The sequence below is a fragment of the Crotalus tigris genome, unplaced genomic scaffold, assembly GCF_016545835.1.
Source record: "Crotalus tigris isolate CLP2741 ecotype Arizona unplaced genomic scaffold, ASM1654583v1 scf7180000017614.5298720, whole genome shotgun sequence".
In the NCBI taxonomy this organism is placed as follows: Eukaryota; Metazoa; Chordata; class Lepidosauria; order Squamata; family Viperidae; genus Crotalus; species Crotalus tigris.
The window spans coordinates 1067550-1093884 of NW_024096513.1; the positions used below are offsets into that span (position 1 = coordinate 1067550).

Here is a 26335-nt window from a genome sequence, read left to right on the forward strand (position 1 = left end):
TTTCTATCCTCTGTTTCCCTCTGCCAGAATATCTGTTCAAATCCTGATGGTGTTCAAGATGCAATTTTGTGCTCATGTGGATCTTTAAATAAAAACTGATTGATTTTCTCATTAGGTGCATTCTCAGAGATAAGCCTTGGATCAATCTTTAGATGAAGTATTGGATTATATGTACTTCCTGATCAATAGAATGGAAAAACATTCTCACAATAACAAAAGCATGAAAATGTTTTTTCTGATATTTTTGGTGCACAAAGTAGTTACTCTGAGATGTCCTGCGAGTGATGCTTTCCTTGTTCCACATGAGTGGTATCAGCGTGGTGACTTCATCATTGGTGTGATGGCATCTCACATGGGTTACCACCTTTATGAAATTAAATTTAGTGAAAACCCTTCTATAAAACCTTATGAAATACCAACGTAAGAATTTTTTTCTCTATCTAATATTACCCAGACTTTCAAAAATCCTTTATATGACTAAAATATCTTTGTTCATACATTTAGGATTTTTGATGTAATCTATGTCTTCTTTTTGGGAGTTGTACCTGGTTGTGAGAGAAAAAATAACCTTTAGATTTTTTTCAAAGTCCTTGACATGAAATGTACAAAATTTAAAATCAAGAAGTCTCTATTTGAACAATTACTGACATAAAGAATTTTTAAAAAAGGTTTGGCATTATCTCTCTTATTAAAACAAACATACAGTAAATAAGTGATAGAAAATATACTACTTTGAAAAGGGCCACTACTTGTATTTGTTGTAGTACATATTTGTTGGAAATCATGGAAATGCTGTTTAAAATAAATTTAAACTATGTACAAACTATTAAGCATTTTAGGAAAGCTATTGTCTTCTTACTACCATAAGATGTTTCTTAATTATATGGAAATGATGACACCTTACAAGGCTTGTAAAAAAATTTCAATGGGGGATTTAAATTATTCGTAGCATAATCACCAAATTTCATCAACACATCCTTGCCTTGGCCTTTGCTGTGAAGGAGATCAATGAGGACTCCCAGATGTTACCTAACATCACTCTCGGGTTCCACATCTATGACAGTTACCTCAATGCAAGGATGACCTATCGCACCACTCTGGACCTCCTTTTCAAATCCCAGGAATTTGTTCCTAACTACAAGTGTGATAGCCAGAAGAATCTCATGGCTATTATTGGGGGATTGGATTTTGTCACATCATCTCATATTGCTGAAATTACAAGATTCTTCAAGATTCCACAAGTAAGTGGTGAAAGGGTTAAACAGAAAAGTTCTATATTCTGTTCTTGATGTTGTTATGAAATAATTAAGGGGCATTAAGATTAGCTTAGGTTTGTAAAAAGATGTTCTGCCTGGCTTAAGGTCTATTAGTTAGCATAATTTTGAAATTACAATGCCAAATACAACAAGTGAATATCTGTAGACATTCCCTACATGAGGAAAAACATGAACATAGACTTCTTTGCTTCTGTCAAAAAATTGATCAATTATATGTGTTTGAAGTAATTCCAAGAAATTCCTGCCATATTTATACTTAGAAGAAATTCACAAAAAGTATTTCTTCCTTCGATATATAATATATGCAAACTAGATCAGGACAATTCCATTTGATCTTACAACTGAAGAAAATACTGCTCCACTTTCTTGCAGCTGACATACGGCTCATTAGCCCAAATGGAATTTGAGAACAGTAAGCTCTCTTCACTTTATTTCATGATCCCAAAAGAGGACCATCAGTACATTGGGATTATCCAACTCATTCACCATTTCAGCTGGACCTGGATTGGGATTTTTGCTATTGATAACAACAATGGAGAAAATTTCTTACAGGAAAGGCAGCCCTTACTTGCAAAGGGTGGGATCTGCTCATCATTCATACAAAGGCTTTCACAAGTATACCTGGAAGACTTCCAAGAAATTTATAAAACAATCTCAATTATTTCTTTGAATTGGATAAATAGCAAAACCAATGCATTTCTTGTCTATGGAGAAGCATTGACAATTATGTGGCTAAGAATTGTCACATTTATGGTAGATCCTGAAAGGAAGGAAATTTCATTATTTAGAAAGGTATGGATCATGACTGCGCAGATTGATTTTGTATTATCAGGATTCCAAATCAGTTGGGATCTCCAGATGTTCCATGGGGCTATTTCATTCACTGCTCATTCAACAGCAGTTACAGGTTTCAAGGAATTTCTTCAGACCATAAATCCTTTTTCAGTCTACAGAGATGAGTTTCTTTGGGAAGTTTGGGAACAGTTATTTGATTGTTCATTTCCAAAAGGAGAATTACAAGAAACGCAGAATAGGCAGTGCACAGGCGAGATGAAGCTAGAGGATCTTCCTGGACCTGCCTTTGAAATGGAAATGACTGGACAAAGCTATAGTATCTACAATGCTGTTCATGCTGTGGCTCATGCTTTGCAAGCTCTATACACATTACATTCCAATAGAAAAAAAACTATGGTGTGTACAAATCCTGATCTTCCACATCTCCAGGCTTGGCAGGTATTCCCTTTTCATTGGACATTTCTTGTATTTCAATAAGCAATTTGAAGTAGAATTATTTTTTGAACCCATTGTGTAAAGTCTTAATATTTTCTTCAGTTGGAATCAATGTTGAGAAAACAACTTAGAAATAAGTTGGAATTTCCTTGGTGAGAACAATTAAAAATGAATTAATGGAACAGCTTGCCTTCAGAAGTTTTGCATGCTCCTACACTGGATATTTTTAAGAGAAGGACTGCCATTTATCTGAAATAGTATAAGATCAAAAGACCTTCTGGTCCCTTTTGACTCTGACATACTGTTCTTTTCCTACAGAAAAAGTAGTTTCTGTTATTATTCTGGTCATTGAGAAGTTACTGTATAAATTATGGTTTATATGTCAGCAGACTTTATTTAGTAAATCACCACACATTGCACAATATGAGCTAGTTAAAGTGATAATTTAGATTACTTGTCATTGCCTTCTCCAAAAACAGTCAATTCCCCCAAAACCTTTTGTGGCTCATGAACTTTTCATGGGTAAAAAGCTGAGCTTCCTATCTCTATCACAGTTTTAGAGGAATGAAATAAAAATGGTCCTTTTTAGATGAGGCATCCACAGTATGAAACATGTTTGCAATAATCTCTATCTTGCATCTCTCTATGGAGGAATGCTTGGATCTCAGATTCTAAAAACTGGCTAAAGGACATTAGTCAGACCTCAGACTGTCAAATAACTGTATATCGATGAGGAAAGATTAAATATGATTTATCTTGAATTAGTTGTTTAAATAGTGAACCTAAAACATAATTAAAGGAAGTTACAAAAATTCAGAATCTTTTTTACTTTCTGCTTCAGTTCATTCTTTCCTTTCCTTATATTAATATTAAATTAGGTATATAGTGTGGACATGTACATTATCGTGCAATATTGATTATCCAAATTCTAAGCACATATATTTAATAGTAGTTATAGCAATTGGAAGAATGATTGAATGAAACTTTAATATAATTTTCTCCTCTCTATTATATAGTTCTCAACATCCTCTCTCTTTCATTCTCTTTCAAGTAGCTCCATCCATTTCTTCAAGGCATTTCTTTTAACAACTCAGCTGGGGAGAGAGTGTTTCTGAATGAGAAAGGGGAAGCAACAGGTGGATTCGACATCACCAATTTGATCACTTTTCCAAACAGATCCTTTCAGAGAGTTAGAGTTGGAAAGATGGATCCACAAGCTCCAAAAGGGAAGGAATTATCCATAGATAAAGATTTGATTGTCTGGAGTCCAGCTTTTAACCAGGTATCGAATTAATGAATCCACCATGCCTTAGTCAATTAGGATCCCATACTGAACACATCTTTTTAAAAATCTAATTTCTGGGATTTTTTTAAATAAACAATGGCATATTCCTTCAAATGTTGTTGATGATCAATGACTTGTCAGATTGAAAAAGGTGATATTACAATGTAAACACCATGGTTGCATATTTGGTGTGCATTTCCATCTGAAATCAGAAAAATCAGAAACTGTTTTAAAAACCCTCCTTTTTAAAATATTTTTTGTTTGTTTGTTTATGGTAAGGTTCTTCCATTTTCTCGATGCAATGACCCTTGTTTTCCTGGGGACTGGAAGAAAGGGATTGAAGGGGATCAGTTCTGCTGCTATGACTGTGTTCCATGCCCACAAGGGAAGATTTCAAATCAAAATGGTATGGTAGGAATTCTACCATTTTTCATTAGACTTAAGCAAACTTGTATATACAAGTTTACGATGCATACAATTAATAAAATGAGTTTCATTGATTTGGAATGCCTAGATAACAAATTTCTTTGACTTTCCTCCCAGATATGGATGACTGTTTTGAATGTCCAGAAGATCATTATCCAAATAAAGAAAAGAGTGGATGTATCCTGAAACGGGTGGTGTTTCTAACTATTGAAGAACCCTTAGGAATTGGTTTAGCCTCATCAGCTCTTGGTTTCTTTTTCTTGACATCTTGGGTCCTTGCAACTTTTATTAAGCACAGGGACACTCCCATTGTCAAAGCCAACAACCAGTCCCTCACCTACACCCTGCTTGTTTCTCTTCAGCTCTGTTTTCTTTCTTCTTTGTTTTTCCTCAGCCAACCTGGTAAAGTGACCTGCCTTCTCCGACAATCAACTTTTGGAACCACATTCTCAGTGGCTATTTCTAGTGTGCTGTCCAAAACCATCATTGTGGTTGTTGCTTTCATGGCCACTAAACCGGGATCTCAAATGAGAAGATGGTTAGAAAAAAAATTGGCTTTTTCTACTGTCCTTTCCTGCTCCTTTTTCCAAGTATGTATTTGTATTCTTTGGTTGTCAACATCTCCACCATTCCCTGAGTTGGACATGCATTTACAGCTCCAAGAAATTATTTTACAATGCAATGAGGGGTCAGCTTTCTTCTTTTATTGTGTATTGGGCTATATGGGTGTCTTGGCCATTGCCAGCTTTATTGTAGCTTTTCTTGCCCGTAAATTACCTGACAGCTTTAATGAAGCCAAGTTCATCACCTTCAGCATGTTGGCCTTTTGCAGTGTGTGGATCTCCTTCTTTCCAACCTATCTGAGTACAAAGGGAAAAGCCATGGTAGCTGTGGAGATCTTCTCCATCTTGTCCTCCAGTGCTGCATTACTGGGATGCATATTCTTGCCAAAATGCTACATCATTGTTTTCCGGCCTGAACTAAACCAAAGGGAGCATCTCACAAAGAGAAATTAGTATAACTTGTGACTTTTCTCACTAGGAGAAATTCCTAACAAACAAGAATAGGAAGTCCTAGTGACCATAATTACGTAAGGATTTCATTTAGGTAACCTGATTTTACATTTTAATGAAATAGAAAAATGAACTGAAGTACCTATTAAAGTAGTTAGAGCTATTTTCTGTTGCTGATCTATTGATGATAGAAATGAAGACATTTACATGCAATTTTCACCCCTTCACAAAATCAAAGATTGTTTTTAGTAGAATTTCAGGGAAAGAGCCTGATATTTGGGCCTTTTCCATTTGGGTTTCTCTATAATTCAAAAGTTAAAAACAGGATATTACTTTATGTACAGACATCTCTTGTGGGAAGTGATAAATTCATACTATGAAATTCTGTTCTAAATCTTAGAGTTGGAAGTGATTTTAAAGACAAAGAAGCTCAACACTCTTTCTAGGCCAGGTTATTCTCTAGGTCCTCTGAGATTGCTATTATATCTGTATTTTCCCTCACTACCTTTGTTTCTCCTCTCATTGTTCATTTATTTTAATTTTTGATTAAGGAGATTTTGATGTCCTTAATCAAAAAAGGAGAAAAAAAAATAGATCCATGAAATTATAGATCAATCAGCCTGACATCAATACCTGGAAAGATCTTGGAAAAAGATAATCAAGCAACAAATCTTACAAAACCTTGAAACAAACAAGGTTATAACCTGTAGCAGAATAAGAGAATAACAGAATTGGAAGGGACTTTTTAAGTCTTCTAGTTCATTCCCTTGCTCAAGCAGCATTGATTCATCAAAAAGAGGTCATGCCAAACAAATCTTATTTCATTCTTCAATAAAGTGACTAAATCAATGGATCAATGAAATATACTTAGATATTATGACTTGGGCTACATGTATATCATAGCTCTTGCCAGCTTTATGGTGGCTTTTGCTGTCCATAAATTACCTGACAGCTTTGATGAAGCCAAGTTCATCACCTTCAGCATGTTGGTCTTTTGCAGTGTTTGGATCTCCTTCTTTCCAGTCTCCCTGAGCACAAAAGGAAACGCCATGGTAGCTGTGGAGGTCTTCTCTGTCTTGTCCTTCAGTGCTGCATTACTGGGATGTGTGACTGGGGCTACATGTATATCTTAGCTCTTGCCAGCTTTATGGTGGCTTTTGTTGCCCATGAATTACCTGACAGCTTTGATGAAGCCAAGTTCATCACCTTCAGCATGTTGGTCTTTTGCAGTGTTTGGATCTCCTTCTTTCTAGTCTCCCTGAGCACAAAAGGAAACACCATGGTAGCTGTGGAGGTCTTCTCTGTCTTGTCCTTCAGTTCTGCATTACTGGGATGCATATTTTTGCCAAAATCTACATCATTGTTTGCTGGGCTGACATCAACCACAGGGAGCAACTCACAAAGAGAAATTAGTATAACATGTGATCTTTCTTGCCCAGAGAAATTAGTGACAAAAAAGAATAAAGCACTACATAAATATAGTAAGAACTGTTTTTGTCATTTTATTAATGTGTATTGAGCATAATATTATATGATAGCAGGTTTGAATATTTTAGGGCTCTTGAAATGTAGAATGTATTGAGTTTGTGAATCCTGTACATTTAACTGCATTTTGAAATAGGTGTTCATGCTGATTCATAACCATTCATTCTATCAATAAATCCATTTCCAGAGCAACCTGTTATCATATATTAATAATATGGGAAATGTAGTGAAATGAAATGTATTCTTCCTTCTGTCTCATCCTTCCTTCAATGTGTATGCTGACCAATGACCATAACAAAGAGTGATTTGAATGGGTTTACAATAAGAAGTGTGGCATTTTTCAAGAAAATCACCTAAAATTCAGCACAAGTCCTAGAAAACATGTACAGCCCTCTCTGATATAGGGAGGAACTTCAAACATGAAAAAACCCAAAGAAAATTTTGAATATTCACTTGATGTTGATAATAGATAGGTATATAAGTATGTAGGTAGAAATGTAGGTAGGTAGGTAGGTAGGTAGATAGGTAGGTAGATAGATAGATAGATAGATAGATAGATAGATAGATAGATAGATAGATAGATAGATAGATAGATAGATAGATAGATAGATAGATAGATAAACAAACCCTATGGACAGGGCAAGTGGCCTAAATTATAATGCACATGCAACCCTAATTGAGAAAGAAACTCGTTACTCTGGACTACTCTGCAAGTGATACTTCCCCTGTTCTCATCATTGGTAGCATGATGTCCCACATACTTTACTAGTTGTATATATAGCACCACCCCTGGAGGGAGCGCTATAGTCTTGACCCTCTTGGCCCCCTCTTTGGTTGGCTGCCGACCCAAGGGGTCTCTCACATTGGCACCTCTGCCTAAGAGGGCATGTAGCATGGTGATGTTCAGTCACAATTGTCAGCCATGCCCATGGGGTGGTGATGGTTAATCTCTTTTGATGTAACTCACGTGGGATGATGATAGTTTTCCTCAGGCAGTAAGACTGACAGGAGACAATGGTAGTCAGGTCCTGGTAACAGCAGCTGGTGTACAACAGTAGTAGTCAGTCCCTAATAACAGCAACCTTTTTAGAATGATGTTAGCCAGTCTATGATAGTAGCAGCTTGCCTATGACGATGGTAGCCAGTCTCTGGTGACAGCAACTTGCCTAAGCCAATGGTTGTCAGTCTTTGGTGACAGCAGCTTTCCTAAGACAATGTTAGTCAGTCTCTGGTAACAGCAACTAGCCTAGAGCGATGGTCGTCAGTCTCTGGTAACAGCGACTTGCCTAAACCAATGGTAATCAGTCTCTGGTAACAGCAACTTGCCTGGACCAGCCTGGGACACAGAGAGGCAATATTTTTTAGAGAATGTTTGTTGTGAGTATGTGTATGTATGTAGATGAATGGTGGCCCTGTTATGTATAAATTTTATTATTGTATTTAGGGCATATGAATGTGAATATTTTTATTTTTATGTATATAAATTCAGTGTGAATGTGTACTGGGTGTTTGGGATATGAGAATGGTGGAGTCGGGGGCGGAGCCTGGTACCCCCTCTGCTGAGTGCAATAGCAAAAGTAGGGGGGGGCAGGATTTACCCTTGGGCTTGGTCTGTATGGAGAGCTATCCGGTCAGGAAGGGAGGAGGCTGGTGAGGGTGGGGGTACTCCGGGGAGGGGAGAAGGTTGGAACATCCTGGTTATGACTGGGATTGGCAGATATGGCAGGAGCCGAGGGGCAGACCATCTTTGGGGAACGAGGACTCGCTATATTAGAGCGATTCCTTGTTCCGGCCCCTCAAAAGGCTCATCCTGTAGTACTGGTGACAGGGGAGTACAGGGCCCTAGTTGTAGGCTGCTGTTGCTTAATGCCAGGTCCGTTGTCAACAAAGCCCTCCTTGTCCGTGATTTAATATTGGACAGCGGGGCGGACCTGGCATGTATAACCGAAACCTGGCTGGGCCCTGAGGGGGGTGTTTCCCTCTCGGAGATGTGCCCGGATGGGTTTGTGGTGCTTCATCAGCCTCGACATCAGGGCAGGGATGGGGGAGTGGCAGTCATCGCTCGGATGTCCTTGATTCCTCGTGGGATTCCTGCCCCGAAGGTTGTTGGATGTGAATCCCTCCTATTGAAGTTGGGTTCACGGGTTCAATTGGGCTTGCTGCTGATGTACCTACCTCCCAGCTATGTTGCAACAGCCCTGTCTGCGTTGCTGGAGTCAGTAGCCAGGTTGGCGGTGGAGTTCCCCAGATTTATGGTACTGGGGGACTTTAACCTACCATCACTCGGCGATCGCTCAGAGGCAGCGCAAGAGTTCATGGCTTCCATGGCAACCATGGACCTGACCCAGGTAATTCAGGATCTGACTCATAGGGGTGGTCACACACTCGACCTTGTGTTTCTCTCGGGGCAATGGAGACATGATCTGGAATTAAGGGGAATAGAGATCTCGCCCTTGTCATGGACAGATCATTTCCTATTGAGGCTGGACTTCAGAGCATCACTCCCCCATCGCAGGGAGAGGGAGCCGACTAGGTGGTTCCGCCCCAGGCGCCCAATGGACCCAGATCGGTTCCAGGAGGAGCTTGGGGAAATACCTGACTCCCTTGTCCACAACTTGTCTGGGTCCCTGGTTGCTGCCTAGAATGAGGCGGCATCCGGGGCCCTGGATCGAATTGCGACTTTGCGACCTCTCTGTGGTGGTGGTCCCCGGAGGGCACCTTGGTTTACTGAGGAGCTCCGGGAGATGAAGCGCCACAAGAGACGTCTAGAGCGACGTTGGAGGGCCAGTAACTCTGAATCTGACCGATGACTATTAAGAGCCTATCTTAGGACTTATTTAGTGGCGATAAGGGTGGCAAATCATGTTCACTTTTCCGCACTTATTGCGTCCGCAGAATCTCGCCCGGCCGCCTTGTTTAGGGTGACCCGCTCCCTTCTTAAAGTGGAAGAGGCGGAGGAACCCTTGCAGGGGAGAGCTGAGGAGTTTGTTCAGTTTCTTTCGGACAAAATCGCTCAGATTCAGAGAGACCTGGACTCCGACTGGGCAGTGCCAGCCGAGTTGCCGGGGGCTGGTCTTAGTCATGTTATCTGGAGCGAGTTTGAGCCTGTGACCCCTGATGAAGTGGACAAGGCCGTGAGGGCAGTGAATGCCGCCACCTGTTTATTGGACCCGTGCCCCTCCTGGCTGGTTTCTGCCAGTAGGGAGATGACACGAGGCTGGCTCCAGGCGATAATCAATGCCTCCTTGATGGAGGGGTCTTTCCTGCAACCTTTAAAGGAAGCGGTGGTGAGGCCTCTCCTCAAGAAGCCTTCCCTGGACCCAGCTGTTTTGAAGAACTTTTGTCCTGTCTCCAACCTCCCCTTTGTGGGGAAGGTTGAACAGAAGGTGGTGACATCCCAACTCTTGCGATCCTTGGATGAAACTAATTATCTGGACCCTTTTCAATCTGGTTTCAGGCCCGGCTACAGCACTGAGACTGCTTTGGTCGCACTGACCGATGACCTCTGGCGAGCCCGGTATAGGGGTCATTCCTCTATCCTGGTGCTTTTTGACCTCTCAGCAGCTTTCGATACCATCGACCATGGTATCCTTCTGCGTCGTCTTGGAGAGGTGGGGGTGGGCAGCACCGTATTGTGGTGGTTCTCCTCCTACCTCTCTGACAGGTCGCAGTCGGTGTTGGCGGGTGGACAGAGATCGACCCCTAGGCGCCTCGATCATGGGGTGCCTCAGGGCTCGGTCCTGTCCCCCCTCCTTTTTAACATCTACATGAAACCGCTGGGTGAGATCATTCGGCGACACGGGGTGAGGTATCATCAGTACGCGGATGATACCCAATTATATATCTCCACCCCGTGTCCTTTCAGTGAAGCAGTCGACGTGATGTGCCGGTGCCTGGAAGATGTGAGGGTCTGGATGGGGGTGAACAGGCTTAGACTCAACCCTGACAAGACCGAGTGGCTCTGGGTCTTGCCTCCCAAAGGTCAACTGGATGGTCCATCATTAGTCCTGGGGGGGGCAAATTTACCTCCCTCAGTGCAGGCACGCAACTTGGGTGTCCTCCTGGACTCACAGCTAAATTTGGAACAACATCTATCAGCTGTGGCCAGGGGGACCTTTGCCCAGGTTCGCCTGGTGCACCAGTTGCGGCCTTATTTGGACCGGGAGGCTTTACTCACGGTCACTCATGCCCTTGTCACCTCAAGACTGGATTACTGTAACGTGCTCTACATGGGGCTACCCTTGAAGAGCGTTCAGAGGCTGCAGTTGGTTCAGAATGCAGCCACGAGAGCAATTGTGGGCGTGCCAAGGTACGCCCACGTGTCACCTATCCTCCGCGAGCTGCACTGGCTTCCTGTGGGTCTCCGGATGCAATTCAAGGTGTTGGTTATCACCTTTAAAGCCCTTCATGGCATAGGGCCAGGTTACTTACAGGACCGCATACTGCCGCACAGTTCCCAGAGACCGGTGAGGTCCCATAGATTGGGCCTCCTTCAGGTCCCACCGGCCAGACAATGTTGGTTTGCAGGCCCTCGGGGACGGGCCTTTTCTGTGGTGGCTCCGACCTGGTGGAATCAACTTCCCCCCGAGTTTCGAACTACTCCCACCCTGCCGGCCTTTAGGAAAGCCGTTAAAACTCTCCTGTTCCGGCAGGCCTGGGGCTGATGTCCCTGGGGGGGGGGATATGATCAGACATTCTGTATGATTGTATTATATTATTGTTTTATTGTTAGATGATTGTTTTAATTTTGTACGCCGCCCTGAGTCCTTTGGGATTGGGCGGCATATAAATAAAATTAATTAAATAAATAAATAGAGCGATGATAGTCAGTATCTGGTGACAGCAACTTACCTAAGATGATGGTAATCATTCCCTCTCTGGAGCTCACAGGGGACCTCCTTTATCCACTCTCCTTGTCTCTCTCTGCCCTCACTATATGTAATCCCCCATCCCTTCCTTATCCCCTTTTTGTTTCCACAAGCTGATCCTTTATAAACTCCTCTACTTCCCACTAAAAGACATACCCTCAACCTGTCAAATTCTTTCCTGACTCTCCCTCCAACCAGCTGGCTCCAATAAGGGAAAAGAAATAAAACTCCCCAACCTATCCTCTCTTTGTCTGGCCTGCCACAATGAAGAAAAAACAATAAAAACTTCAGCAAGCTACTCTCACTCTCTTTCCCCCCTCTTTGTCCGGCTTGCTTGGAACAAAGCAGAAAAACACAAAGATCCCACCTTCTTACTCTATCTCTATTTCTTCACTCAGCTGGCTCTGGATGGCAGGCTCCATTAATCTGCTCTCTCTCTCTTCCTCAGCTGGCTCTTCTCAATGTCCAGCCAAACACCACCTTCCAGTCTCTTTCTCTCTCCTCTCTCAGCTGGCTCTGCTCAATGTGCAGCCAAACACCACCTTCCAGTCTCTTTCTCTCTCCTCTCTCAGCTGGCTCTGCTCAATGTGCAGCCAAACGCTACTTTTCAGTCTCTTTCTCTCTCCTCTCCCATCGGCTTCCTCCTCCCTTTTTTTCCCTCCTCAGAGCCACATCCTGCTACCAGACCAACAGCAGTTGCTGGAGCTTCCGCAAAAACTCTCAGCTGGCCCCATTCTCACCCCAGCTCTGCTACATATAAATTGAAATTTAAGGAACATCATTGTATAAAACCTTATGAAACATCATTGTATGATGATGATGACCCAAGAGGCGATAGCAAATAATCATGAAGAAATGAAAATACATCATAAAGAAATTAAGAATGATATTGGAAAAATGAGAGATGAAATTAAAAATATGAATGATAAGATAGGTAATATACAACAAACAATGATGGAAAATGAACAGAGAATTCAAAAAGTTGAAACAAAAATGGAGCTTGTTGATAGTAAAATAGAAGGGATGATACAGAAATCTGATCAAGCAAATAGGGAGTTGATTGAATCTATTGCTTTTCTGGAAATGAACAAAGCTTCGTTTTGTTTAAGATTTCAAAATATTGTTGAGGAAAAGGAGGAAGATTTGGGAGAAAAGATGGCAGAGATTTTGGCGGTGATTTTAGGCAAGGAAAAATTCGAAGTAAAAAGAGATATAGATGAAACATATAGAGTATATACAATTTATGCACGAAGGCATAGATTGTGAGAGAGGTTCATATAAGGTTTACTAGAAGATCAATAAGGGATGAAATATATAAAAAAGCAAGAGACGAATCAATAATGTATAAGGGTAAAGAAATAATTGTATTAAAACAAATACCACGTAGTATACGAAATCAGAGATGAGAATACCAATTTTTAACGACTCAATTAATTAAATATAAAGTCAAGTTTCATTGGTTAATACCTGAAGGCATACTTTTAACTTGGCAGGAGAAAAAATACAAGATAGATACACTTGTGAAAGCACGGGACTTTTATGAGAGTTACTTTTCACAAGGAGAAGAACAAGAAAGTAGGGAAGAGCCGGAGAGTAAAAGTTATGATGAAGATCTATTAGAGGAAGCTGATCGAGAGCGAGAAATACAAAAGTTACAAGAAAGAGAAAGGTTAGAAAGAGAAGCAAAAGGAAGACTTATATAGACAAGAAGTATAAAACAAAATAAAAACAAAAAAAAAATAGATCAAGTTAAAAATGGGAGATGTAATTAAGCTCTTTTCTATAATTATTAAAGGATTAAATATATCAAGAAAAAGAGTTTAGACGTTTAACAATTTAAGGAAATTCGATGTAGATGTGATGTATCTTTAGGAAGTTTACATAAAATAGGATTATAGAAAATTACTAGAGAAAGTAAAATTTAGAAACATTATACACAATATCAGCATAAAACAAGAAAGGAGGAATTCTATATGTCAAATAAAAATAAAAATAAATAAATATACTTGGATGAAAAGGGGTGAATTTTAATGTTGGAAATAGTATTAGAGTAAAAACAGTATATGCACTAAATAATATGAGAATATTTGTATGATCACCATGCTTAGATGGAATTCCGGTCGAGTCTTATAAAAAATATGACTGTCACTACAATGAATAATGTTGGATTCCTAGTAAGTAGTAGAATATGAAAGAAGGAAAATTTAAATAAGAAACAATGGGGCAATAAGGACAAATATTTCAAAGAAGAAAGAGGGGGGAAATGTAAAGAATAGAAGAGTACTGTTACAAATTGCGGTTAACAAAAAAGGATATATTATGTGTAATGTTTGTTGTGCTTTGTTTTGTTTTGTTGGTCTAAAATAAAAAAAAGGAAAAAAAAGAAACATCATTGCATGGAGTTTTGTTTTATTTATTTATTTATTTATTTATTTATTTATTTATTTATTTCACAGAATTTTATGGCCTCCCACTCAGGTGAAACCAAGACTAAAGTTCCCTTCCTCCAAAGTTACAAAGATGAACTTTCCACACCATTTCTATGTCATAAATCACATTCCAAAATGCACTAGTTTAGCGGGCTTTCTAGCAGACACTTCTACCTGCCAAAACTCTAGTAGCAATGACCTTGGTTCCCACAGAACAATTTTAGGATTAGCTAGACAAAAAGAATACACACACTTCTTCCCATTTCTGTTGCAACCCAAAAATGAGATGAAAATGGCTGCAGCCAAATTCATTTGTAGTGTTGACAGTCAGTGTCTCTGAGCTACTTAAAAAAAATTAAAACCCAATATATAAACAATAAAAACACATATATTAATAATATGGGAAATGTAGTGAAATAAAATTTATTCATTTCACAGAATTTTATGGCCTCCCACTCACTGTCAATGTCATGGTTCCTATAGATGAGCCCAATAGAAAAAAGGACTCCAAGACAATTCCTTTCCTCAAAGAGCATTTTTAATGGCTACATAGTATCGGCATGAACAAAGATGAAACCAAGACTATGAGCCCAATAGACAGATGATTCCAATAGAAAAAAGGACTCCAGGTTGGACTTCATTTTCTCAGTTTAAAGAGATTGATTGATTGATTGATTGATTAGATACGTTTAGGATAGATTAATATTTTATTTTAAATAAGGGATATTAGTGGAAGAAGAAATAAATAAGTTCTATGATAAAATTAAAGAATTAGAATATATTTGGAAGGGATACCCGAACTTATAATGTTTGTACTTAAAGTTATTTTGATTATGATAGTGTAAATATATAAAGATTTAAAAACAGGTTTAGGTTGAATAAATTTAAGCTAGAATTGGATTATTTTAAATAAAATACTTAAGGGAAAAAGAGAGGGAATATTTGATGTATTGATTGAATTATGTATATGTGTTTATTTTGCAGATGTTTGACCCCTCTAACACCACGGTGTGTCTTGAGTACTTTGTTTTAAAAATCAAAAAGCCAATAAAATTTGTCTTTAAAAAAAGAAAAGAAAAAAGGACTCCGAGGCAATTGCTTTCCTCAAAGAGCATTTTAATGGCTACATAGTATCAGCATGAACAAAGGTGAAACCAAGACTAAAGTTCCCTTCCTCCAAAGATACAAAGATGAACTTCCCACTCCATTTCTATGTCATAAATCACATTTCCCAATGCACTAGTTTGGCGGGCTTTCTAGCAGAAACTTCTACCCACCAAAACTCTGGTAGCAATGACCTTGGTTCCCACAGATCAATTTTATGTTTTAGCTAGACAAAAAGAATACACACACCTCTTCCCATTTCTGTTGGAAAAATGAGATGAAAATGGCTTCAGCCAAATTCATTTGTATTGTTGACGGTCGGTGTCTCTAAGCTATTTAAAAAAAATTAAAACCCAATATATAAACAATAAAAACACACCTGCGTGATTACAATGAATCAGTTGAGTGACTTCATAGGTTCCAACCTACTCTGAGTTCCACAGACCTATTGGCAAAACCATATGCTCATGTTTTTGCAAAAGAGTGTCAAAGTAGGGGCCAATCTAAACATTGTCTGCCTCCCGGAAGCAAATTGTCAGCCAATGCAACTCCCACAAGAAAGGTGGCATATGTATAATCTGGGTGTGCATAAAACCATACGGAGGCCTGCACTTTGAATCAACTGGAGCTTCCAGATACTCCATGCAGAGTGGCGATTTATTAATTGGTGGCATGACATCCAATATAGTTTATCATTTTTATGAACTAAAATTGAAGGAACATCCTTCTGTAAAACTTTATGACATGCCATGTAAAGAGGTTTTTTTTTTCTTTTTATAATCTTGGCCAGCTCCCCCCAAATTCCTGAAATGAGCAAAAGGCTTTACTGTATCTCTAATGTAAGCCACTCTGTCTTTCAAATATTTCTAGTTCTGGTAGAAGAAATAAGATTCTTTAGATCAGTGGTTCTCAACCTGTGGGTCGGGACCCCATTTGGGGTCGAACGACCATTTCACGGGGGTCGCCAAACAACGCAGTCCGCCATTTGTTTCCTCTTTTTCTTAGCTGTGCTATTCCCTTTTATTCTATTGTCTTTTGAAAGCCAATAGAATAGACTCTCTTTTAAAAGCCAGTAGGAATTGTCCAGGCTGTCTCTGCCCTGCTGAGCTGGCCAAAAGTCCCATTTTGCAAACGGTGCTGCACCAGTTGAGTAGTCCTTGACTTACGACCGGTTGAGTAGTCATCGACTTACGACCGGTTGGGGGTTGCGGCATTAAAAAGGTTGAGAACGACTGCTTTAGATTTTGTTAACTGTTGGGTATAGAATGTAGGAAACTTTGGTGCAAGAAATATTTTGAAGATTTTTAGTCAACTCAAGGTATTTTTTTAAAACAATTGTGCATTGTTATTCCTCACAAAACATACATGCAATAAAAGACTGATACCTGGTGGATCTGTTCATATTCTATTTTGTGAAAAAATGGTAGAAAATCAATGTGGTAGCTTCAAAAAAACACTTTCTACAACTAAGCATATATTTTATTACAAATCTTCCTTAAATTATTGTCATTGATCGAAGGGATAGAACTAGAATGGTGGGCATACCTTCAACTACAGGCGAGATATTGGAAAGATAAAAAAGAGTGAGGCATAAAAATAGAACTGATAGGGCAGGATAAAATATTACTAGGTACTGAGAATAAAATGATTAAAAAGCTATATCATTATTTGTTAGATCAGGCAATGTATGAAGAACAGGTAAAAGAAACCATGTTAACGTGGAGCAGGGATTTTGATCTCAACTTTAATCTGCATATCTGGCAAGAATTATGGGTACGAAATAGGAAGCTTACTTTGGCCACCTCCTACAAAGAAAACCTCTACAAAATGTTCTACAGATGGCATCTCCCACCCACAAGATTAGCTAAAATGGGTCCAAATATTTCTTCCATGTGCTGGAAATGTAAATTGGCAAGAGGGACATATTACCACATGTGGTGGGAGTGCTCAAAAGCCCGTGACTTTTGGAACTAGGTTAAAAAATGGCTGGAAAAAATACTAATGATAGAGGTAGAGCTAAAACCAGAACTCTTTCTACTAGGCATAACTACACAGAAATACGACAAAGGGATATTGTACTTGATGCTACATATTCTCACAGCTGCTAGATTGGTGTATGCACAAAACTGGAGGAATAAAGAAATTCCAACAGAATAAGAGATTTTATATAAAATCTTATCGTGTGCTGATATGTATGAGCCGAGATGGCGCAGCAGTTAGGGTGCAGTACTGCAGGCCACTTTAGCTGACTGTGTTCAGCAGGTCAGGTTCAAATCTCACCGGCTCAAGGTTGACTCAGCCTTCCATCCTTCCGGGGTAGGTAAAATGAGGACCCAGATTGTTGGGGGCAATGTAAATATATATATATATACATTGCTTACTGGTGTACACCGCTTAGAGAGTGCTTGCACTTAAAGCGGTATATAAGTCTAATAAATAAATAAATAAATAAATAAATAAATATGGATAGGCTCACAATGGAAATGAAGGACAAGACAGAGTCAGATTACTTTGAAATCTGGGACAAATTCTATTGTTGGTGTGAATCAAGGAGAACTGGTCGGGTTTTAAGTTAGTGTTAAGATAGAGATATATAAAACTGTATGTCAGTATATAGAGAAACAAATTAGAGACTGTATTGTATAGAAAAATTTGTATATATAGAAATTAAGAATTATATGTATGATGAGGAACAAATTGTTAGGAATATATACACTAGAATGTTACGTTATGTCCATCCTTGTTTTAACTGTTTTATAAATAAGAAACATTTTTTAAAAAAAAATTACTGTCATTGATATTTGTTCATTTTAAAAAAAATAGTTGAACCATTGGCCAATTATTATCTCATCAAAACAGAACAATTATCTCCTACAGGAATCACCATGTTTTCTTAGTTAGGCCAAAACACCAAAGGCTGCACAGAAGGGAATTATATTCAACAACGACCAAGGTATCAGTTTGGATATAAAGTAACACTTCAACCACAGGAAGTTTGGCACAAGGGTAATAATGGCTCTGTCAGATACTTTGCTTCAGCTTTCTACCCTCTGTTTTCCTCTGCCAGAGTATCTGTTCAAATCCTGATGGTGTTCAAGATGCAATTTTGCGTTCATGTGGATCTTTAAATAAAAACTGACAGATTTACTCATTAGGTGCATTCTCAGAGATAAGCCTTGGATCAATCTTTAGATGAAGTATTGGATTATATTTACCTCTTGATCAGTAGGATGGAAGGGAAAACATTTCCAGAATAACAAAGCATGAAAATGTTTTTTCTGATATTTTTGGTGTACAAAGTAGTTTCTCTGAAATGCCCTGCAAGCGATGCTTTCCTTGTTCCACATGAGTGGTACCAGCCTGGAGACTTCATCGTTGGTGGGATGGCATCTCACATTGCTTACCACCTTTATGAAATTAAATTTAGTGAAATTCCTTCTACAAAACCTTATGAAATACCAGTGTAAGAATTTTTTTCTCTATCTTATCCAAATTTTCAAAAATCCTTTTTATGACTAAAAGATCTTTGTGCATAAATTTAGTGTTTTTATTGTAATCTATGTTTAACTTCTTTTGAATTGTACCTGGTTGTGAGAAAAGACATAAACTTTAGATTATTTCAAAATCTTTCACATGAAATGTACAAAATTTTAGATCAAGAAGTCTATATTTTAAAAAAAAATTTGCATATCTCTCCTCACAAAACATACATACAGTATGTAAGTGATACCTCCTAAATCTATTCATATACCATTTTTTGAAAATCACATAGAAAATATATTAATTTGAAAAAAAGTCACTACTTGTATTTGTTGTAATACATATTTGTTGAAAGTCAGGGAAATGCTGTGTAAAATAAATGTAAACTCTGTATGAATTATTAAGCATTTTAGGAAAGCTATTATCTTCCTACTATCATCAGAGAAAGAAATATTTGTTATTCATACAGTATAGAAATGTTGCCACTTTATGAGAATTGTCAATTTACATTTTCAACTATGATATTTAAATTCTTTGCAGTGTATTCCCCAAATTTCATCAACACATTCTTGCCTTGGCCTTTGCTGTGAAGGAAATCAATGAGGACTCCCAGATGTTACCTAACATCACTCTTGGGTTCCACATCTATGACAGTTACCTCAATGCAAGGATGACCTATCGCACCACTCTGGACCTGCTTTTCAAATCCCAGGAATTTGTCCCTAACTACAAGTGTGATAGCCAGAAGAATCTTGTGGCTATCATTGGAGGATTGGATTTTGTCATATCGTCTCATATTGCTGAAATTATTCAATTCTTCAAGATTCCACAAGTAAGTTGTGAAAGGGTTAAAGAGAAAAATTCTATATTCTGTCCTTGATGTTGTTATGGAATAATTAAGGAACGTTAAGACTAGGTTTAGGTTTGTATTAAGATATTCTACCTGGCTTAAGGTCTATTAGCATAAATTTGAAACTACAATGCAAATATAAGAAGTCCATAGACATTACATACCTGGAAAAACAGTTGAACATAGTATTCTTTGCTTCTATCAAAAGAATTGATCAATTATATGAGTTTGAAGTTATTCCAAGAAATTCCTTTCCATATTAATATTTAGAAGAATTTCAGGAAAATAATTCCTTCCTTTGATATATTTTATATGAAAACTAAATCAGGAAAATTACATTTGATCTATCAACTGAACAAAATACCGTTACACTTTCTTGCAGCTCACATATGGCTCATTAGCTCAAGATGTATTTCAGACTAGTAAACTCTCTTCACTTTATTTCATGATCCCAAAAGAGGACCATCAGTACATTGGGATTATCCAACTGCTTCACCATTTCAGGTGGACCTGGATTGGGATTTTTGCTGTTGATAACAATGATGGAGAAAAATTCTTACATAAAATGCAGCCCTTACTTTCAGAGAACGGAATCTGCTCATCGTTCATAGAAAGGCTTGCACAACTCATCCACTTAGAAGATTTCCCAGAAGTTTATGAAACAATCTCAATTATTTCCATGAAGTGGATAACTAGCAAAGCCAACACATTTCTTGTCTATGGAGAAGCATTGACAATTATGTGGCTAAGAGTTGTCACATTTATGGTAGATCCTGAAAGGAAAGAAATTGCATTATTTAGAAAGGTGTGGATCATGACTGCACAAATTGATTTTGTATTATCAGGATTCCAAATCAGTTGGGATCTCCAGATGTTCCATGGGGCTATTTCCTTCACTGCTCATTCAACAGCAGTTGCAGGTTTCAAGGAATTCCTTCAGACCATCAATCCTCTTTCAGTCTGCAGAGATGAGTTTCTGCAGGAAATTTGGGAACAATTATTTGATTGTTCATTTCCAAAAACAGAATTACAAGAAACACAGAGTAGGCAGTGCACTGGTGAGATGAAGCTAGAGGATCTTCCTGGACCTGCTTTTGAAATGGAAATGACTGGACAAAGCTATAGTATCTACAATGCTGTTCATGCTGTGGCTCATGCTTTGCAAGCTCTATACACATTACATGTCAATAGAAAAAAAACTATGATGTGTAAAAATTCTGACCTTCCACATCTCCAGTCTTGGCAGGTATTCCCTTTGCATTGGACCCTTATTTTATTTCAATAAGCAGTTTGAGGTAGAATTATATTTTGAACCCATTGTGTAAAGTCTTAATATTTTCTCCATATGAAATCAAGCATGAGAAAACAACTTAGAAATAAGGAGAAATTTCCTTATGGTGAGAACAATTAACAATGAATTAGTGGAACAACTTGCCTTCAGAAATTTTAGATGCTTTGACACTGGAGATTTTTAAGAAGAGAAGGACTACTTATATGAAATAGTATAGGATCTCCTCCTTGAGCAAGGTGGTGGATTAGAAGACCTTCAGGTCCCTTCTGACTATGAAACACTGTTCTGTCTAAAATAGGCACAGAAAAGGTAGTTTTTGTTGTTATTCTGATCATCAAGATGTACTGTATAAACATGCAACATGTTTGCAATAATCTCTATCTTGCATCCCTCTATGGAGTCTCTCATTCTAAAAACTGGCTAAAGAACATTAGTTGCACCTCAGACTGTCAAATTACTTTCTATCAAAGAGGAAAGATTAGATATGACCTATCTTGAATTAGTTGTTTAAGTAGTGGACCTAAAACATAATTGGAAGAAATCACAAAATTCCAGAATCATTTTTAAATTCTGCTGCACTCTTTCATTCTTTCCTTCCTTATATTAATATCAAATTAAATATATAGTGTGGACATGTACATTATCATGCACTTAGATAGAATAGAATAGAGCTGGAAGGCACCTTGGAAGTCTTCTAGTCCAGCCCCTTGCTCGAGCGGGAGAACCTATGCCATTTCAGACAGGTAGCTGTCCCGTCTCTTCTTAAAAACCTCCAGTGATGGAGCGCCCACGATTTCAGAAGGCAAGCTATTCCACTGGTGAATTGTCCTCACTGTTGGGAAGTTTCTCCTTAATTCCAGATTGCTTCCTTCTTTCGTCAGTTTTCCAATATCCATTATCCAAATTCTAAGCACAAATATTTAATAATAGTTTTAGCAATTGGAAGAATGACAATGAAACTTGAATATGATTTTCCCCTCTCTATTATATAGCTCTCAACATCCTCTCTCTTTCATTCTCTTTCAACTAGCTCCATCTATTTCTTCAAGGCATTTCTTTTAACAATTCAGCTGGGGAGAAAGTGTTTCTGAATGAGAAAGGGGAAGCAATAGGTGGATTCGACATCACCAATTTGATCACTTTTCCAAACAGATCCTTTCAGAGAGTTAGAGTTGGAAAGATGGATCCACAAGCTCCAAAAGGGAAAGAATTATCCATGCATAAAGATTTGATTGTCTGGAGTCCAGCTTTTAACCAGGTATCGAATTAATGAATCCAGCATGCCTTACTCGATTAAGATCCCATACTGAACACATCTTTTTAAAAATCTAACTTCTGGGAATTTTTAAAATAAACAATGGCATATTCCTTCAAATGGTGTTGATGATCAATCATTCGTCAGATTGACAAAGGTGATATTACAATGTAAAAGCCATGGTTGCATATTTGGTGTGCATTTCCATCTGAAATCACAAGAGTGACCATGTTTCTATGAGATTGTCACCATGTGCAATTATTTACTCATCCTGCCTTTCAGTAGAAACATTTGTACATCATTGTAATGTCTACATCTTTTTAAGTTGTTGAACAAGTTGTTAAATTCAGCATCCTTTTGGGAAGTCAATAATCATGTCACTCTATTAAGGAGAATATTCAGAATCTGTTTTAAAAACCCTCCTTTTCAAAACATTTTTTTTGTTTGTTTATGGTAAGGTTCTTCCATTTTCTCGATGCAATGACCCTTGTTTTCCTGGGGACTGGAAGAAAGGGATTGAAGGAGATCAGTTCTGCTGCTATGACTGTGTTCCATGCCCAGAAGGGAAGATTTCAAATCAAAATGGTATGGTAGGAATTCTACCAATTTTCATCAGACTTAAACAAACTGTAATATACATGTTTAAAATGTATAAAATTAATAAAATGGGTTTCACTGATTTGGAATTCCTAAATGACAAATTTCTTGACTTTCCTCCCAGATATGGATGACTGTTTTAAATGTACAGAAGATCATTATCCAAATGAAGAAAAGAAAGGATGTATCCTGAAACCAGTGGTGTTTCTATCTATTGAAGAAACCTTAGGAATTGGTTTAGCCACATCAGCTCTTGGTTTCTTCTTCTTGACATCTTGGGTACTTGGAACTTTTATTAAGTACAGGGACACTCCCATTGTTAAAGCCAACAATCGGTCCCTCACCTACATCCTGCTTGTCTCTCTTCTGATCTGTTTTCTCTCCTCTTTGTTCTTCCTCAGCCAACCTGGTAAAGTGACCTGCCTTCTCCGGCAATCAACTTTTGGCATCACTTTTTCAGTGGCCATTTCTAGTGTGCTGGCCAAAACCATCATTGTGGTTGTTGCTTTCATGGCCACTAAACCCGGATCTCAGATGAGGAGATGGGTAGGGAAAAGATTGGCTTTTTCTACTGTCCTTTCCTGCTCTCTCTTACAAGTGTGTATTTGTATTCTTTGGTTGTCAACATTTCCACCATTCCCTGAGTTGGACATGCACTCACAGCTCCAAGAAATTATTTTACAATGCAATGAGGGGTCAGCTTTCTTCTTTTATTGTGTGTTGGGCTATATGGGTGTCTTGACTATTGTCAGCTTTATTGTGGCTTTTCTTGCCCGTAAATTACCTGACAGTTTTAATGAAGCCAAGTTCATCACCTTCAGCATGTTGGCCTTTTGCAGTGTGTGGATCTCCTTCTTTCCAGCCTATCTGAGCACAAAAGGAAAAGCCATGGTAGCTGTGGAGGTCTTCTCCATTTTGTCCTCCAGTGCTGCATTACTGGGATGCATATTCTTGCCAAAATGCTACATCATTGTTTTCCGGCCTGAACTAAACCAAAGGGAGCATCTCACAAAGAGAAATTAGTGATGTGATCTTTCTGGCCCAAAGAAGTTAGTGACAAGAAAGAATAGAAAGACTGTTTGCTGTCTAGAGGAAATATATAGAAGTTTTATTTCTGTCAAAGGAGGATTTGTGAATGATTAGTCTTTGTAGCAAGATTTATTATAATTGCCCCAAAGAAATGTTTCTCATTTCCAACTATTTTCCAAGATGGTAGAATATAATGCTTTGTCTCTGTCAACACTCTACTTCAAGAGACTTTGAAAAAAATTGATTTCTCATGAATTGTTACTTTTCAGGTGTTGACTCAAAGCTTGTCCAATGTTTCACATGCTACTTTCATAATGTTTATACTTTCTATTTATAAACCACTGCATAAATTTACTAAGTTTCTGAATGCTGTACATTTCACCTTGTTTTTAAAATGTCATGTTGAATCATTACTATTCACTCTTTATATATAAACATAGGTCCACTGTAATTGATTATCAGTTTGTGGTAATATGGAAATCTATTGAAAAGAAATGAAATGTATTCTTGCTTCTTTGTCAACCTTTATTCAAAATGTATGCTGCCCAATATCTATAATGAAGAGTGATTTATTTATGTAGGAGAAGAGTGGTAGAATCAGAGGGATGAATGAAAAGAGGAATCAGTTACATTGCCACAAGTGCAACCACCCCTTGAATGCCATTGATCCTTATTTCGTTCTAACCATACACTAACCATTCATGAAGTAGATTTCTCTGCATAGATTTTAAGCAATAAATCAGTGTACTTGAACCTTCATGTGTGGACCTGTTTTTTTGTGTCTGACATTAATCTCCACTCCCAAACATTTTTACTGAGGAGCAATGGAAACCACCAGCATGGTATCTATAACCAGAAGCAGAGTCCTCATGTTGGATCTTTATCTATCTATCTATCTATCTATCTATCTATCTATCTATCTATCTATCTATCTATCTATCTATCTATCTACCTACCTACCTACCTACCTACCTACCTACCTACCTACCTACCTACCAACCTATCTACCTACCTACCTACTTATCTATCTATCTATCTTATAGATAGATAGATAGATAGATAGATAGATAGATAGATAGCATCTATCTAACTATATCTAATCTATCTATATATCTACCTACATGCTTACCTACATATCTACCTATCTATCATCATGTGAGGTATTAATACCATTCTATAAAGCCTTAGTAGGTGACACCTAGAATACTGCATCCAGTTTTGGTCACCACACAATAAAAAAGATGTTGAGACTCTAGAAGGAGTGCAGAGGAGAGCAACTAAGATGATTAGTGGCCTAGAGGCTAAAACATATGAAGAACAGTTGCAAGAACTGGGCATGGCTAGTCTAGTGAAGAGAAGGGCCATGGATGAGATGATAACAGTGTTCTAATATTTGAAGGGCTGTCCAAGAGAGGAGGGGGGTCAACCTATTTTCCAAACCACCCAAAAGCCAGACAAAGAACAATGGATGGAAACTGATCAAAAGAGATTCAAGTAGAAATAAGGAGAAATTTTCTGACAGTGAGAACAATCAACCAATGGAACAGTTTGCCTTCAGAAGTTGTAGATGCTTCATCACTGGAAGCTTTCAAGAAGAGATTGGACAGCCATTTGCCAGAAATGGTATAGGATCTCCTGCTTGAGCAGAGGGTTGGACTAAATGACCTACAAGGTCCCTTCCAACTCTCTTATTCTGAATCTCCATCTAGTGGAACACTCTAACTTTTCCTCCAGGTATTTTCATCTTTGTAGTCTCTTCCTCTGTCAGAGAAGTTTGTATATTTTTTCTAGGATTTAGGCTGAATTTCATATTTAATTTTCTTGAAAAATGTCAGACTTCTTATTTTAAACCAAATCATTCTTTATTATGTTTATTGGTAAGCATACACTTAGAAAAAAGGATGAGACAGAAGGAAGAATACATTTCATATCATTTCAATAAATGTCCCATATCATTAACACCTGATAACAGATTACAGTGGAAATATAAATTAATGGAAAGAGAGTGTAAGGTTATTACCCAGTATGAAGCAGTTTTAAAAAATGCTTTTAAATGTATAGTACAAGTACATTTCAAAGAACTCTAACAAATCCTATACTGATATACTATATTAAATATATACCCATCAAATTTTAATTAGCATTTTACTATATTTATGTAATGCTTTATGAATCAAAAGTATAAAATCCATGAAAATGTCTCTGAAAACATTGGATATAGTTTAACACAATATCTGAAATACCCTAATAGCAACCAGGAAAGCTACGTTATGAAAGTCTAGTTCAACAGCTGTGTTGAAAAATCTTGCAAACTAGTGAAATTGCAGCAAAATGAACACTTATTCTAGAATGAGCAGTAAGTCTTAATAATGAAAAATATTCTATATAAATCATTCTTTCCTAGGAATAAAAACTTCTATGATTCTATAAGTTTTGTACTGTATATATTTCCTGTAAAGTGCAAACTATCTTTCTATTTCTTTTTTCAGGAATTTTTCTGAACCAGAAATATCATATGATGTACTAATTCCTGTTTATGAATTTCTCCCTATAGTTTAGCTCAGGCTGGAAAACTATGATGTAACATTTTGGCAAGAATATGTATCCAGTAATGCAGCACTGGAATACATGATGGAGAAGACCTCCACAGCTACCATGGCTTTTTCTTTTGTGCTCAGAGAGTCTGGAAAGAAGGAGATCCACACTCTGCAAAATA

The 26335-nt window shown here is 38.0% G+C and overlaps 2 protein-coding genes across 2 annotated transcripts; both read left to right on the plus strand.

Annotated features, from left to right (window-relative positions):
• Positions 1-220: 220 nt before the first annotated feature.
• LOC120300735 (vomeronasal type-2 receptor 26-like) lies at positions 221-5234 on the plus strand. Its single transcript, XM_039327129.1, has 5 exons — positions 221-420; positions 950-1241; positions 3694-3789; positions 4072-4198; positions 4336-5234. The coding sequence occupies exons 1-5, from the start codon at positions 221-223 to the stop codon at positions 5232-5234; spliced, it is 1614 nt and encodes a 537-aa protein (XP_039183063.1).
• Positions 5235-18380: 13146 nt separating this feature from the next.
• On the plus strand, positions 18381-23613 carry LOC120300742 (vomeronasal type-2 receptor 26-like). The gene is made up of 6 exons (XM_039327143.1): positions 18381-18580; positions 19138-19429; positions 19830-20252; positions 21769-21996; positions 22452-22578; positions 22715-23613. Exons 1-6 carry the CDS (start codon positions 18381-18383, stop codon positions 23611-23613), a joined length of 2169 nt encoding a protein of 722 aa, XP_039183077.1.
• Positions 23614-26335: the final 2722 nt, after the last annotated feature.

What these genes read in the sequence shown, in the direction of transcription:
- LOC120300742 (XM_039327143.1), top strand. Translation starts at nt 18,381, where the DNA reads ATGAAAATGTTTTTTCTGATATTTTTGGTGTACAAAGTAGTTTCTCTG. An exon ending in AATTCTTCAAGATTCCACAA is followed by an intron (nt 19,430 to 19,829) that starts GTAAGTTGTGAA and finishes ACTTTCTTGCAG; the next exon opens with CTCACATATGGCTCATTAGC. An exon ending in AAATTGCATTATTTAGAAAG is followed by an intron (nt 20,253 to 21,768) that starts GTGTGGATCATG and finishes TCTTTCAACTAG; the next exon opens with CTCCATCTATTTCTTCAAGG.
- LOC120300735 (XM_039327129.1), top strand. Translation starts at nt 221, where the DNA reads ATGAAAATGTTTTTTCTGATATTTTTGGTGCACAAAGTAGTTACTCTG. An exon ending in GGAGTCCAGCTTTTAACCAG is followed by an intron (nt 3,790 to 4,071) that starts GTATCGAATTAA and finishes GTTTATGGTAAG; the next exon opens with GTTCTTCCATTTTCTCGATG. An exon ending in GAAGATTTCAAATCAAAATG is followed by an intron (nt 4,199 to 4,335) that starts GTATGGTAGGAA and finishes CTTTCCTCCCAG; the next exon opens with ATATGGATGACTGTTTTGAA.